At 40.7% G+C, this 15,166-nt stretch overlaps 1 protein-coding gene across 1 annotated transcript; it reads right to left on the bottom strand.

The window, feature by feature from the left end:
• Positions 1-12,101: 12,101 nt before the first annotated feature.
• nkx6.1 (NK6 homeobox 1) lies at positions 12,102-15,078 on the bottom strand. The gene is made up of 3 exons (XM_055060710.1): positions 14,209-15,078; positions 13,826-13,998; positions 12,102-13,300 (listed from the first exon to the last, which is right to left on the bottom strand). Exons 1-3 carry the CDS (start codon positions 14,771-14,773, stop codon positions 13,055-13,057), a joined length of 984 nt encoding a protein of 327 aa, XP_054916685.1. The 5' UTR covers positions 14,774-15,078; the 3' UTR covers positions 12,102-13,054.
• Positions 15,079-15,166: the final 88 nt, after the last annotated feature.

The raw sequence follows: 15,166 nt of genomic DNA, 5'->3' as shown, positions 1-15,166 counted from the left end.
GGCCTTAGTGAGCATGGGAAAACAGCATTATAGTCCTGTGGTGAATTGAATGAGGAGAATAGGCACAATCTCTGCCTTGTGTGGAGCAGTCCATCTCTGCCTCTGTCTACACACAGTTGACAACTTTCTCTCATGTATGCCAACTTTCCCAGGCAGGACCAGCACCATAAAAGGGGCTTTTTCTGTGTCTGGGCTCATAAATCAGAGCGGCAGGGTCATGTCTGTCCTGCACCTCACCGCTGGCAGCAACATGGTGTTGACACTGGTTCTGTTGTCACTGTCTTGATAGTCTGAGGAAGCATATCCGCTGGTGCAATTGATTACAGGGAAAGATCCACCAGATATGAGAGAGAGGCTGAGGCGTGAGTTATGATAATTGTAACTGTTTATTGAAGCTTTAACATTCTTTGAGTTGTCAGTTTGCTTCATGGGAAAATACTGTGGTTTGCTTCTAATCTTGCAAATCTAATCAAATTTCACCACAGCAGAACACGACCTCTGAGAATCAACTGTGATCCGCAGTCTGGAGCAGGACTGGCCTGACCAGACTTTTTATGAATCTCTCAATGAAACCTTTTCATAAATATAAGGGATGACGTTGCAGCTGTAACATCTGAGATTAAATGATTTAGAAACCCAATTTGAATGAATAATTTTGCTGTGGGAAGAACCCTGCAAAACAGAAACAGAGATGTTTGTATATGCATAGTTAGAAGCAGTCTTCAAAAAAACATTTGCAAAAGATATTTTGCACATTGAATTATTATACTCTTATATTAAAGAGCTAATAAGCACAATGAGAGATATGCTCCAAATATGTACTAGGATAACAAGCAGAGAAAATAAAAAAGAAAGCAGGAAATTATATTTTACTTAATATTACATGCCCTGTAGATATTAAATGTAAAGCACCTTTCAAAGTAAAAATCAGTTCTTCACAATAAAACAAAAAGATGAAAACCAGTGAATTGGTGAAGAGGATGTTTGAGTCCCTGGCAGCAGCTCAGCGGGGGGTGAGGAGGGGCTTCACTGGTGGTTGAGGTTTCTGTTTTCACCCCAATAACTTATCTCAGGTGGACTGAGGGTAACACCCACTCATCGGAAATAACTGAAACATGTTGTCAGGTGCTGCGATGGACTGGCAACCTGTCCAGGGTGACCTCACCTCTCACCCAAAATGTCTCACTGGAGATAGGCACTAGCACCCCACCAGGCACAAGGGTGTAAGAAGATGGATGGATGGATGGATGGATGGATGGATGGATGGATGGATGGATGGATGGATGGATGGATGGATGGATGGATGGATGGATGGATGGATGGATGGATGGATGGATGGATGGATGGATGGATGGATGGATGGATGGATGGATGGATGGATGGATGGATGGATGGATGGATGGATGATGGATGGATGGATGGATGGATGGACGTTAAAATCCGAGGTTCAGACAAAGTCATCTACATCTGGTGGTAGTGATGAAGTGTCCAGATAACATGTGGCATCACTCCTTAAGGACCAGACTGAAGCGTGAACTCTCGTCAGCCTGGTTTCATCCTCTTGACCTACTTATGAAGCCGCCTCAGAGGGATCGATCCGGCAATGAATGATTTGATGCATCTGAGCCAAATCACAGGGAAAAGAGGGGCTTAAGTGTGGGGGGGCTATACCTCACTGTTACTTTTCTTATGACCAGACGCTATGTTGGGTCAGAGGTCAGGGGTTATCTTCCCGTCCAGGGTCACTCAGTATTAACATTGCACCAGAATTAATTCTGTTTTCAGACAACACATCTTTCTACACAAAAACGTACAGTAATCCTTTTAAACTGCAGCAGATCTTGAATGGTTGTAAAGAGAAGCTAAATGAGTGGCTGATTTAACTGCCAAAGTATTTTCCTCTGCACATTTAATCAATGCTTAAGACTCATAATAGCCCAGGTCAGCGCCAGAGAGATTTCCATAATCAATGGGAAGAGGTTCTCAAGTTCATCAGGTTACTGTGCTTTCTCTCCTTCCTCATTTTTCATAGAGTTATTTATTGTCAGGGTGTCTGTCAGAGGAGGAAATAGTGGCGTTCAGCAGGGCAGCAGCAGCATTTTCCTGCTGAGGTCACTGTCTGATCACCGCGCTGTGGTCTACAGCTCTGACCCACACCTCCACTTCTGCTGGGGCTAAAACACCATCAGCATTTATATCAGGGTTATATTTAGACAGGAGAGACGGTCCTGCTGAGGACTGTGGTCCTTTCATATAAGCATAAATCTTCCTCATAATAATACAGATGACTGAACTAATGAGTTGTGTTTCCATCACAACACAATGGACATAGAGCACAGTCCAGACAAATAATACGATTTGTAATGGAACTTCCTGTACCTCTTAAGAGTTTGGGTGTAGGTTTTGTTTACGATGGAACTGACACTGATTGCACACATTTATTCCCTTTTATGCTGCTGCTCAGTTTTAATAACATTCCAGGTTCTGCTCTTACATGATGGTTATTTTTCTTCTTTTTTTTTAAAGCAAGTTGAAGTGGCAATATGTTTTAAACATAAAAAGAATTTGAAATAGAAATAGGATTTTATATGTTGCCATTGTGATAACTACAATATTTTATGTAGAAAATAAACAACATGCCACATTTGTCATTTGTGCAGTCTTATTCTGCCAAAGGAAGACTGGCTGAAAATACTTCTGATCTGGTAATAATTCCCATTGCAAACCATCAACCATTTCAGATTTCATGTTAATAATCTCTAAAATCTTTCTTTTGAATAAGTGGTTGATAGATTAGCTTGTCAAAACAAACACAAATTAATTTTTCAGATGAGGCTGTTATGTCCAGGAAGTGACATCAGTTAGTGAACATTTCTCTAAAGCAAGGTGAATGACTGCTCTGATCAGATCAGACTGCAGACTCCAATATCGCAACTAAATTCATAGACAGAAAAAAAATCTTTTTCACTGTTCTCTGAAATATGTTTGTGATGGGATTTGTGACTTACCTTTCTACTTTCTAAATTTTAAAGTTTATTATTCATCCAAAGAAAGAGAGAAATAACAGATTCCTTCACCAGTCCGTTCACAGACAGGTGAATGGCGCTGTCAGGGCGTCCAATACAGCCCAGACATTCTCCTGGATGGGTCCAATACCTAAACATATGCTAACGGCCAACAAAGGGTTGTACTGAAATTTAGGTATCTTATAATGTATATTTTGAAGTCAATAAAAAAAACTTTCTGCAACACATGATGCCTCTTTATTAAACCTACATTTTAACTGGAAAGATTCATGAAACTGATGAGAATATGAGTCACAAATGTTTCAGTTTTGTAAACTCTCATAATACTGGAAGGCAGAGAATCCTGTGAGTGAAAACACAAGGTCTGGAAGAGCAGCCAAAATGATGAAAACATAAATAAAGTTGACTTTATGTGTGACTGACTTAAGGATCAGTTCTTAGGTCGGCTGGAAAGCTTTGCAAGCTGCAGGGATTTGGAAATGGGCCAAAGCAGCCATGTTCCTTATTTCGCTTGTCACAGATGTCAATTTTGTACTATTACAATTTTGTTCATTTCATAAGTTTTTCATTGGTAATTATAGTTTTGATCTATTTTTGTTCAAATAAATAAAATGCATCTCTAAAAGTATCTTAAAAGCTGTCTGAATTGCATCAATTAAATGATGTAGCTAAATAACATTGAATACAATTAAAGACAGATTGTAAGAATGCTCCTACAATCTGTAAGAACATTTTAAGGAAGGTTTAATGGAATAAAAAATAAAACCTCAGGAAAATAGAAAGCAGGCAGTTTTCTCCATAATGTTGGGCTGCATCAAAGCCAACTAATATTTACTTCTTTTGACTGTGGTCAGAGATTGAATTAGACTGGTTGGTTTAATTGTCTAGTTGATTAGACAAACCAGATGGTCTAATCAACCATCTAGTTTTTGACATTCACAAAATCATTTCACCAAAAGCTTTCCTTAATACCCAACTTGTTCTAGCAGATGCAGGCCTCTGCATGGCTCCTCTTGGTAACTTCTCCAAAGCTAGATAACATAGTTTGATACCTTGACTTGTAATAGTATGGAAAGCCTCAACAGGACAGCCATCATTATGGAGCTGCCAATAAAAAAAATAAAAACCTCTTTAGGCTGATGCAGATGCAGCAGAGTGTCAGTCAATAAACCAAACAACACACTGGGCAGGTGGGATCAGCATGAGCAAGCATCCAGCACAGACAACAAGGTCAACTGCAGAAACGCCCCAGACACAAAGGACAAGCCAGGTTATCAATATGCTTCTTCTCACTGAGTTACCTGCTAAAACTTCTTATGTCCAACTCTGGACCCACCAACAGTTTTTAAAACTTTGCATCAAAAAGAAAGTGGCTCAAATAAAAGACACAAAGATCTAGATAGTAGCTAAGATATAATCAGGAACAGCTGGCACAAGTGGGCTGGTAGGGCTAAGCCCTCCCTGACATTTACACTAAAGAGTGAATCGCAGAGGCAACTAAAATCAATCAATAAAATAATCCTTTCTGAATATCATCTCATAGACAATAAACTAAATGCGTCTTTCTGACCGGGAGCTGACAGCGTTATAGAGTTGTGGACCGAACACTTTGGAGGGTCTGGTTAAGTAGCGCATTTCAAACCTTTGGTAGAAATGACACATTTAATTCAAGTCTCTATTACACACAGAACAGAGAAAACTAAAAAGAATGGAATGTTGAGCTAATCTATTTGTAGCCTAAACAGAGGAGCTGGCAGTTTATCTTGAGGAAATAAATAAAGATGCAGAAGTTTAGTAGTCCGTAACATACGCAGTGCGCTGCACAGCCAATGCGGAGACTTAAACTTAACTCATCCAATGGTTTTAACAAATGGAACTGGAAGACATTACCCTCCTCCTGTGAAGGAGAGCAGCAGGCGTAATATCTTCCTGTTTTTGGTTTTAACTTGTTTCTGGAGTGGCTACTGCAAACTATCTGAACAATAGATGTGGTGTTAATTTACCAGCCGCATTTATCAGTTTTCCAGCAAACCTCCGGACACTTGTAGAGCAACAAATTAAGCAAACATTGTCACTTCACCTGCACCTGAAGTCTCAGACACACAACTTGAGCCTGGGAATCTCCATCATCCTCCTCCCAAGGAACACATGGGTAGGCTTTCTTTTCCCTTTTTATTTAGTATAATTTATAAGAAAAAAAAATAGAAGAAAAAGCATTTGGTGTAAAACTGGGCGTTCTATCTGGTTACAGATAGATCAATACCTTATCCATTGATGTATAGTTCATTAACCTTCTTTAATGTTCAAAAGAAGGTTGAACATGAATTCAACCTTATTTCATTCTCTTAACCTGCAGTCTTCAACTATCTGAGAGTGTGTGTGTGTGTGTGTGTGTGTGCATGTGCGTGTGTGCTGATGTGGTTTCACTCAGTTGCCCTGGCCTTCTCAGTGAAGTTCACATCGCGTGTCATCCACTAGCTAAAAATGAATAAGCATGAGCGCTCAGTCACCAGCTGTAGTGACTGAGCGCTCTCCTCCCATGGAGTGATGGACTCGTCACAACACTTCTGGGTCCTGTGACGGGGTTCCCCCTGTTTGTCACGCACAGGGACGAGGAGGAAACACATTGTGTGCATAATTTACCAGCCGCATTTATCAAAGAAAGAATCTATATGGCAACTAATGACCCATGAGAAATTAATGACTTAATAAAACAGAAAAATCTTCTGTTCACACAAGCATGGCAGGAGGCTCTGACTTTGATAAACCATTAAATGACATAATCAGAATGGTGGGAGCTCATCTGTTGGAGAGGAAGCTGAAGGCCCTCATGTGTGCTACATACATGAAGTAGAGATTCCCGCTGCAAAACTTTTATCTTAAACCCAAGTGATAAAAAATAAAGAATAGCAGTAGCTGTATTTTTAGGTTGTTTTTTTTTTCATAACACTTTGATGTGTCTGCTGTGTAAGGTCAGATGGGTTGCAGAAGTCAGAAGGTAACATTAGAATGTGTGAGGGAATGTAAACATATTTGAGTGTCTTGGGAAGCGCTATACAAGTCTGATGTCATTTCATTCAAATTCTACATAAATTTAAAATTTTTTTGAAACTGAACCACAGAGGGAGCAGAATAAATCAGCTCCTCTAAGTGATATAGATTCTTCTAATATTACTATTGTAAATATAGATTCTTAATTTGTTTATCTGTGTCTCCTTCCTCAGCCTCCTTCCAAAAAAGGTTTATTTTGTTCTATGCTAACAAGTCTTTCTGCTTATCCTGATCACTATCTCTGTTTAAAGGGACAGTGTTATGTGATATGTGATTTTAAAAAGCACAATCAAGTGCTATTTCATATTATATATTAAATAGCATATATATATATATATATATATATATAAAACTTTGTCTGTTAATTGTTAAGAATATATATATATATATATAAAGAAAAAATATATTTTATTTTTATTTTTTTTTCCTTTTTTTTTTTTTTTTTTGTAACAATTAACAGGCAAAGTGCTATGGGAGGTGGAAGCTCAGCAGGAGACTGCAGCTCCCAGGAGGAGATCTGCGGGAGAAAGCGTTCACTCCAGCAACACTCCAAGTGTTTTCGTGATGAGGGAATAACATTATGACACAATGCAGAGTTTAAAAAAAGTCTAATTATAACCACCCTTTTAAGGAATGTATTTAATATTAACAAACACTGCTATCTACAGCACTGATCTACCCTCTAAATATATAACAAGGGACTGAGTGTTGTAGACTTATACAACTCTTCCTCCCTCCAAATGAATGAATAACTAGAGTTTGATTTGCTCGTCTGCATCAGCCTGATCCGGAATAATCTATTACTTTACTGCCATTTCCTAAGTGTTTGCTCCCCAGCCTGACCCTGCCACTTTATCTGTTGGTTTTTATTTTCACACTGCATGCTGTCCATATGTTAGTCTAATAGTTGCAATAATTCTTATGCAGCAGGGCTCGTGTTTTATTAGTCCTGAGCAGGAAGAAAGAGAAGCCAAATGCATTTTAATAAAACCCCTGTTGCAACCCGCTAATGGGCTGACACAGGAGTATTTGCATAGAGATGAGTTACGGCCGGCTGCCTTGACGTGACTTTTAAAATATGATTGAGGAGGTTATTATTGCTGCACTATGATACGTGTTAACAGGTTATTTTAGCGTGGCTAGTGCTAATAAAATTCAGAACAAAAGGCCCAGGTGATGAGGGCAGGTTTTCTCATTGTCAGAGTCTACTGAGGGCGCTCATTTTGTCATTACTTACCACAGCCAAGTCCCTCCTCCTTCACATCTCTTCATCTTCAGACCAGGATTCTTTTCACTGCTATCTATTCTTCAGGAGGCAACAACCGGCTTTGAACTGTATGTAATGATTTCTCTCCTTTTTATTTTAAAGCTGTGTTCTGATTCAGGCTGCACAAGCTGACTGGTCAGGTTAAGTGAAAGCAAATGAAACCCCTTCAACACCATTACGACACACTTCCAAATGTTCATTGTCACAAACCAAACAAAAGAAGTTTCACAGTGACCTTTCATGTCAATGTTGTTCTCCAAATGTTAAAAAAACAGTATTTGGATTGTTTTTTAAATATTTTATCTTTTAAAATCAGAGAAATCTGAATTTTAAGAAATATTTTGGTTTTCTAAAACATAAAGGATTATCTTTATTGAAATAACAATCAGCCAAAAGTTAATTTATTCTGCAAAAGAATTCAAAAAGTAAAACTCATTAAATACATTCTTTATATAAATTGCATACTGCATTTAGTGTGAATGAATGAGTGTGAATAAATTGCATGAACAGCCCAGTCAAGTCAGACATTTGTATTACATTTTGAGTTTTAAATTCTTGAAGAAAAAGTTACTCAATTATATCAGAGTTTATGCAGTATAAATATGTTAGAAGAGTTTCAGTCAGTTTTCATCAAAGTACTGAACCAGTCGCTCATGTTCTCCCTTGTCTTGTCAGCTCTCAGTGCTACATTTGCTCCAAAACAAACTTCAAGTGTTCATTTGGAAGTCCTGAGCATGCAGCTCAGACCTCCTGATCACACTCTGCTATCGCACCTTATCTCACCCTGCAAGCCAGTAGGTGAGCTCTTAAGGAGGACCTGCTTACACACACACACACACATGCAGAAACACATTCAGTTAATGATTCACATAATCTGTCATTAGGTTACTCAAGCAGACAGAACAATTAAAAGTGACTTTATTTCCATCTGGCCTGTGCCACTTAGCAGCATACTGCTGCAGAAATGACCGCCGTCTTCTGAAGACACAGTGTTTTCACTCAACCATGAATGTGTGGTTAGAGAGCCGCTGCAGCACGCCACCTTCTCATAATGCAGCATCCCCAGGCGCTCCTTATCACAGGAGCACAGGCAGCTTGGAACCAGATAAGACCGCCATTCTGTCTGTGGGAGCTGGCGACTCCCATGACACATGTCCTTGTGTATAATCTCTTGTAGAACATGGTCAACTGAGAGAGCATCAATAGGCTCTTTATAAAGGTTGACTGACACATTAGCCACACTGGCACACAGGGAAAGATTTAGTGGGAGTCAACAGGTAGAGCTGCTTACTGAATGGCTGCTAACAGGTTGGAGTCAGGCTGCAAGCTGCAGCACCGGCATAGATCTGCATGTTCCTACTGCTTCGTGCTGCTTAGTTAAGTTCTACTTCAGATGGTTGCCAATCACATATCACTGTCCATGTGAAACATCCAGATATTTTGTATGTCTGAAAATTTTACTGTATATTTGTTCTCCAGGTTTTTTCTAGATTGTTAACATGAGGGCAGCTGAATTTCTACTTTCACAGAAACATTTAACCCAATGCATCCTTTCATTAAAACTGGAACGTTGCATTATAACATATGATTATCTAGCTCTAAGTGGGTGTGAGGAGAATGTATGTGCCAGTCCTGAGCTGCAGTCAGAACAGCAGGTAAGGCAGCAGAGGAAGTGAGTGAACAGCTGCTGCAGAGGGTCTCTGAGGACCAGGTTCCATGTTCACCACACCTGGACTACATAAAGGCAGTGTTTTCCCACCTGGGGTCAACAGGGGGCTCATGGCCTCCTCCTGGATCTTTACAGTGCTGCTGCTGTCAAACATCTTACACCGTGTGGTGAAAAATATATCTTCTAATGAATCGCTGTGGAACAACATCTGCGGATAACAGTTGGCAGAAAAACAGGGAGAAATTATAAATCTGACATGGGTTTTATTAGAAGAATAAGCATGCTTAAGGATTGTGTGCATAAGTGACAGTTTGTTTTATTCTTGCAAGATAAGAAAGATTTGTAGCATTTTGTTAATTCTTGTGATTAGGCTGATAGTGATAACCCCCCTCATGACCTTCCCACTCTCTGAGCTTTATCAGGTGGTGCATAAAATCCGGTGGAAGTCCATCGAAACATCTAATTGACTCAGTGTGTGTTTAAATGTAATGCACCGAAAATAACATAAGCTACCAAATATTACATTAAAGCAGCAGTTTGAGATTCCAACATGGCAGACCCTAAACATGTGATAAGAACTGGAATCTCAAAGTACTTGACAGCTCAAATAACAAACAGACACACACACATATTGAAAATATGTTTTTTTATAACTGATCTTTTGTTTCATCTGCAATACAACCCAGATGTTTTTCCTCTCCATAAAAACCAACAAACTTCCAGATAATTCTGATTTTTGCTCTGAAGATGTTTATAGGGAATAAATGTTCCAACATTCACACAGAGAAAAAATAAATAACCTGAAATGATCGGTCTGATCACATTTTGATAGTGTTTTATTCCTCCTATCGAAGTTCTATTTTTTAAGTCTCTGTTCATGTTGTTCCACTGTACTGTTAAATTGTTCATAGTTAATAATGAATTGCCTAAAATTATGATTAAGGCAAATTTCATCATCAGACACCTGCTGTTGGTCTTAAGAGCAGCTGAATCTATAACCAATACTGATAATATTTTTTATATTTTAGGTGTCTTCATTTTAATAAATACGCCGAAGGATTCAAGCCTAAGTAGAAGGACCATGAATGGGTGAAGAAGTAAAATCAGGCCCAAACCAAACCAACGCCTCCTCAAGCTGCAGTTTTAACTCAGAACAATTATTCCCTGAAATCTTTAATAACACCTGGAGCTGAATGGAGACCCGCAGGGCAGACCCACATGGTGTTACCTCAAGTCGACCTCTGTCCTGGCTGGTTAGGCACTGCTGCTGTGACGTCACGGGGGGGGCCGGTGCTGGCCCAAACAGGATGATGGTTCTGTCCCAGTGCCACAGTTATCAGCTCTCTGTGATGTGGAGCTAATTCTGTAAACCTAACAGCAGGAGCAGTTTAACACACATGATCAAGCAAAACAAAAAGTTTAAATATCAAAAAAGAATGAAACTGTTAGAGTAACATATTAAGACAGGAGTAAACTTTTCCTTAACATTAAGATTTTTTTTCTCCTGTTAGTTTCTTTCTCTGTTCCTCTCGTTGTTTTACTCGTTTTGTGATCCACGGCTCCTTCACTTTGCAGTGAACATGATTGAGCTGAGGAATGGTCCAACGCCTCAGCCTCCAGCGGAACCGGCGGCTCAAAGCTGCAGGTGAGCCGCATTAAGTCAGAAGACCGGCTCGGAGTCTGGCCCCTGTGGAGTATGAGCAGAGGCCCTCACACTGCAGAAATAAAACATTTACTTTGTTTTTCATCATCATAAATACAATATCGCATGACGCTCAGTCCACGCGAGATGCGTAAGGACATCTTGATGGAAGAACCATTGGTGACAGCTTCGCGGTTCTCCTTTGCTGCTTAAACACAAAATAATTGTTCAATAGGAAGAAACGCGAGAACCGCGACACAATCCAGGACTCAGCGTGGTCTGTCCAGCAGACGGGAGGAGGTCAGTCTGTGTCCCCGGGGGTTGTTCTGGGTCAGAGCAGACCTCACCGAACCGAACCGAACCAGGCCCGCTGCCACCAGCAGCTTTTGTTTCACTGGAGCAGACTGACGGAAAGAGTGAGGAAGAGGAAGATGGGAACCACAGGAGGAAGGCCAGTGGAGTCAGGTCGAACTGACCAATGATGAGGCCGCATTCCTCATTCATTAAAACACTGAATTCACTTCATCGTCGACAGCCTCGAGTTGAGGGTTCAAATCCCTCCAAACATGAACACGAGTCAAAACTCATATGTTCTATAGCTATAATAATAATAATAATAATAATAATAATAATAAAGCCCTTATAATTTTTTGTAAAGTGCGTTGAGACGAGATGCGTTGTGAATTTCTCGCTATAATAATAATAATAATAATAATAATAATAATAATAATAATAATAATAATAATAATAATAATAATAGGTAAATTATTAAATATATTAATAATAATAATAATAATAATAATAATAATATAATAATAATAATAATAATAATAATAATAATAATAATAAGTAAATTATTATTATTATTATTATTATTATTATAATAAGTAAATTATTATTATTATTATTATTATTATTATTATTATTATTATTATTATTATTATTATTATTATTATTATTATTATTATTTTACGCCCTGTTTAGAACGAAACACATCAGTCCATCGAGTTAAAGCCAGAAAATAGATTTTGGGTTCTCAGAAAAATAACATTTATGGATTGATTACTACATTTGGAAGATATTAAAAAAAAAAAAACTCGGGTAGAATTCAATTTATATATTTAGTTTCGGATGACAGCACCTCTGATTTGATATAAAATAACCCAAAGTGCTGCAAAGCCCGTTGAATACGGGCTTTGCGTATTCAACACACTTCCTACACTTCAGTAGTGTAGGAATATTTTTGCACGAAAATATTTAAGTTAGACAAATTAAATAGATATTCGGCGTAATTAATTATTACAATTAAGAATTTCGCACAGCATAAAAATCCAATTAACATGAGATAATGAGTTGATTTCAATACACCAAACTGGGTGAAAAAAAGTGCATTCCCAGGTATATTTAGTTTAAAATACATATTTTATTAGAAAAATTTTATGGAGGCGTCCTATGCAGTGTGTCCTAATAAAGCCCGCGGAGCAGTGGAGTGTGAAGCCGACAGAGAGCAGCCTGCTGCCCGCTGAGGAGCCTCGGTTTTCCGGTCTGGACCTCAGCTTGACCTCGCCCGTTTTCAGGCCCTGATCGCCTCCAGAGGGCAGTGGACCCGCACCGAATAAAACCCAACTCACTCTGCTCGTTAGGAAGGAATGATCTGCATTCGGAAGCGTTTTTTTTTAAGAATAAAAAACTTTTTAAAATAGCCTTTCTTTAGAATCGTTTAATCTCAAACATATTTAAAAGGCCCTGATAATAACAACATTGATATAAATAATAAACAGGCTGTGATAGGTTCAAATGGCGACAGATTTATAAAACTCCAGCTTTGATTCAATGCATCGGTTGGAAACAACGAGCCAACTTTAGAGTTTTTATTAAATAAAAGTGCTTTACATGAAGCTGCTGCAGGCCGCTTCCACAGCTTCACAGGTTTCACCAGTGTGTGTGTGTGTGTGTGTGTGTGTGTGTGTGTGTTGTGTGTGTGTGTGTGTGTGTGTGTGTGTGTGTGTGTGTGTGTGCGTGTGCGTGCGTGCGCGCGTGTGTGTTAGCGACCTCAGGTGCAGCTGCGTTTTTATCTGACCGATCAAAGAGGCGTTCAGGGACAGACGGAAAAAATACCTCTGCTGTCAGATCAAAATAAAAACGTGTTTACCGCCGATCTGGGAGAATCGTTTCTGTACAAAACAAATAAGAAAAAAAAACTACACTTAAATTATTCACAGCAATGATTCAATAGCAATTTCTATTCATACAACTCACGCTTCTATTTACAGCTAAAGTCTTCTCTGTGAACCGGAAGTGTGTATCCTCTTTCTCCTCGCAGAAAAATATTCACAAAGTGAACCGGATCCATGAGTTCGTTCCTCCAGATCCTCCTCGGAACAGGAAATAGAAGTGAATTAAGAGCTGTCGTTTTCAGATGTGTGCATCAGCAGCGCAGAGCCCGGTTTATGTTTTTTCAGCAGCTGTGTGATCTTTTCATCGTCCGAGTTCGGGTCCAGAGGTTTGTTGTAGTCATCGTCCTCCTCCTCGTTGTCCGACGTTCCTTTGAGCCGCTCCGTCTCCGAGTCCTGCTTCTTCTTCGCGGAGGCCATTTCCGCTGCGTGCTTCTTCCTCCACTTGGTCCTTCTGTTCTGGAACCACACCTGGCCGGACACGGACACACACACACACACACACACACACACACACACACACACACACACACACACACACGTTTCAGTTCTTCCATGTGTTTTATATCTCAGATGTAATGTTAGCAGCGCCGCATAATCGGAGGAATTGAGTGGAAATTATGACTATAAATTGCAGAAAATATTGAAGACAGGACAGTTTCAGCTCCGTTATTGAATTAAGTTATTTTCTAAACCAAAGAAAAATAAAATCAGAAAATATCAACAACTAATTTAGGCAAAATCCTACTCATCTGACAATTTATGTCGATTCAATTTTGGTCATCTGAAAGTGTCAAAAATAATTATTTAGATTCTTCTCAGAGTAGAGAATAAACCCGAGGGTGAGCCAGTGTGTGTGTGTGTGTGTGTGTGTGTGTGTGTGTGTGTGTGTGTGTGTGTGTGTGTGTGTGTGTGTGTGTGTGTGTGTGTGTGTGTGTGTGTGTGTGTGTGTGTGTTGGTTGCCCGCTCTCCGGCTCTCTGTCTGAGTTAGGTTACCTTTACTTGGCTCTCGGTCATCCCCAGAGAGTAGGCCAGCCGCGCTCTCTCCGGCCCCGCCAGATATTTGGTTTGTTCAAAAGTCTTTTCCAGCGCAAAGATCTGCTGCCCAGAGAAAGTGGGCCGAGTGTGCTTCCTTTTCCCATCTTTGTCCAGTAACACTGAGTTCTGATCTGCAACACAAACATGGAAACAATTTTGGAACTAATTATTTCACAGTTCTTAAGGAACACAAATTAGAAAATAATTCAGAACAAGTTATAAAATGCTGCAATATCACAACTTTCCGATAAGTTCATTTCATCTGTATATGTAAAGGAAAATGAAGTAGTGATATTGTATCATTATATATATTTTTATTCATGTATTTAAGCATCACTTACGGGGTGAACAAGCGAACCTGGCGTCTCTCCAGTGCGGACTTTGCATAACTCCTGGCCAAAAGATGGGCGTCCTTCCCGGGAGGTCTGCCAGCGGCTTCGGGTACCGGGCCACGGCCACCGCCGCCGCGCTGGGGCTGAAGTAAAGTCCGGGAGGTGGCGGCGGACTGAGGCTGCTGAACCTGGGTAGTCCTGACAGAATCCCAGCAGACGAGGAGGCGGCGGCGGCGGCAGCAGCGACGACCGCCGTGGTGCCAGCTGAGGAGACTACCGGCCGGTTGAGGATGTCGTTAATTCCGTGCGGAGTTGCAGAGGAGCACTGCTGCGGGGAGCCGAGGCCCGAGGACAGCCCGCTGGAACTCTTGATTCCGGGGGAAGACACGGCCATGCCGCCTGGGTTGGGAGATGTGGTGGCGGGAGAGGTAGAGGAGTTGGGACAGGTAGAGAGGGGATAGGCTGGGTATAGAGGGGTCTTCATCTCGGTCATGCTGTGCAGAGCTGCCAGAGGTGGAGTGCTGAGGAGGAAGGCGCTCTGTCGGGACCCGTCCATCTGACCCACCGCTAGCATTACCGCCTCTGAGGGAGGCCCGGGAGGACTGGGGATGGGACTGCGGGGACTGCGGGGGCCAATCTCCAGAATCCAGACTTCAACTAAAACAGCTTCGCTTTCTTTCTGGACTCAAAGCCCATCTCAGTCAGCGGGCAGAATCCAAATCCAAAATGTTCCAGGAAGCAGGACGAAGTTCCGTTTGTGTTCGGGTCCGGGAGCCGCTCTGATCTGTCCGGCAGGTTGGAGGAGATCATCAAAAGTGATCATCAGCTCAGCATCTTCATCAGCTGCGAACCAAACTTTGAGAGGAGACGAAGAGCCGAAGTGTGGGGCGGGAGTGCGCGTGTGTGAATGGAGCTGGGGGTCTTTGTTTGGATTGGGTGACCCGGCCGTGATGCAGTCCACTAAGAT

This window comes from Poeciliopsis prolifica, unplaced genomic scaffold, assembly GCF_027474105.1.
Source record: "Poeciliopsis prolifica strain line A6 unplaced genomic scaffold, Auburn_PproV2 SCAFFOLD061, whole genome shotgun sequence".
Lineage (NCBI taxonomy): Eukaryota > Metazoa > Chordata > Actinopteri > Cyprinodontiformes > Poeciliidae > Poeciliopsis > Poeciliopsis prolifica.
Note: the sequence above shows the minus strand (reverse complement) of the source record. Positions and strands in the feature narration are given on the sequence as shown.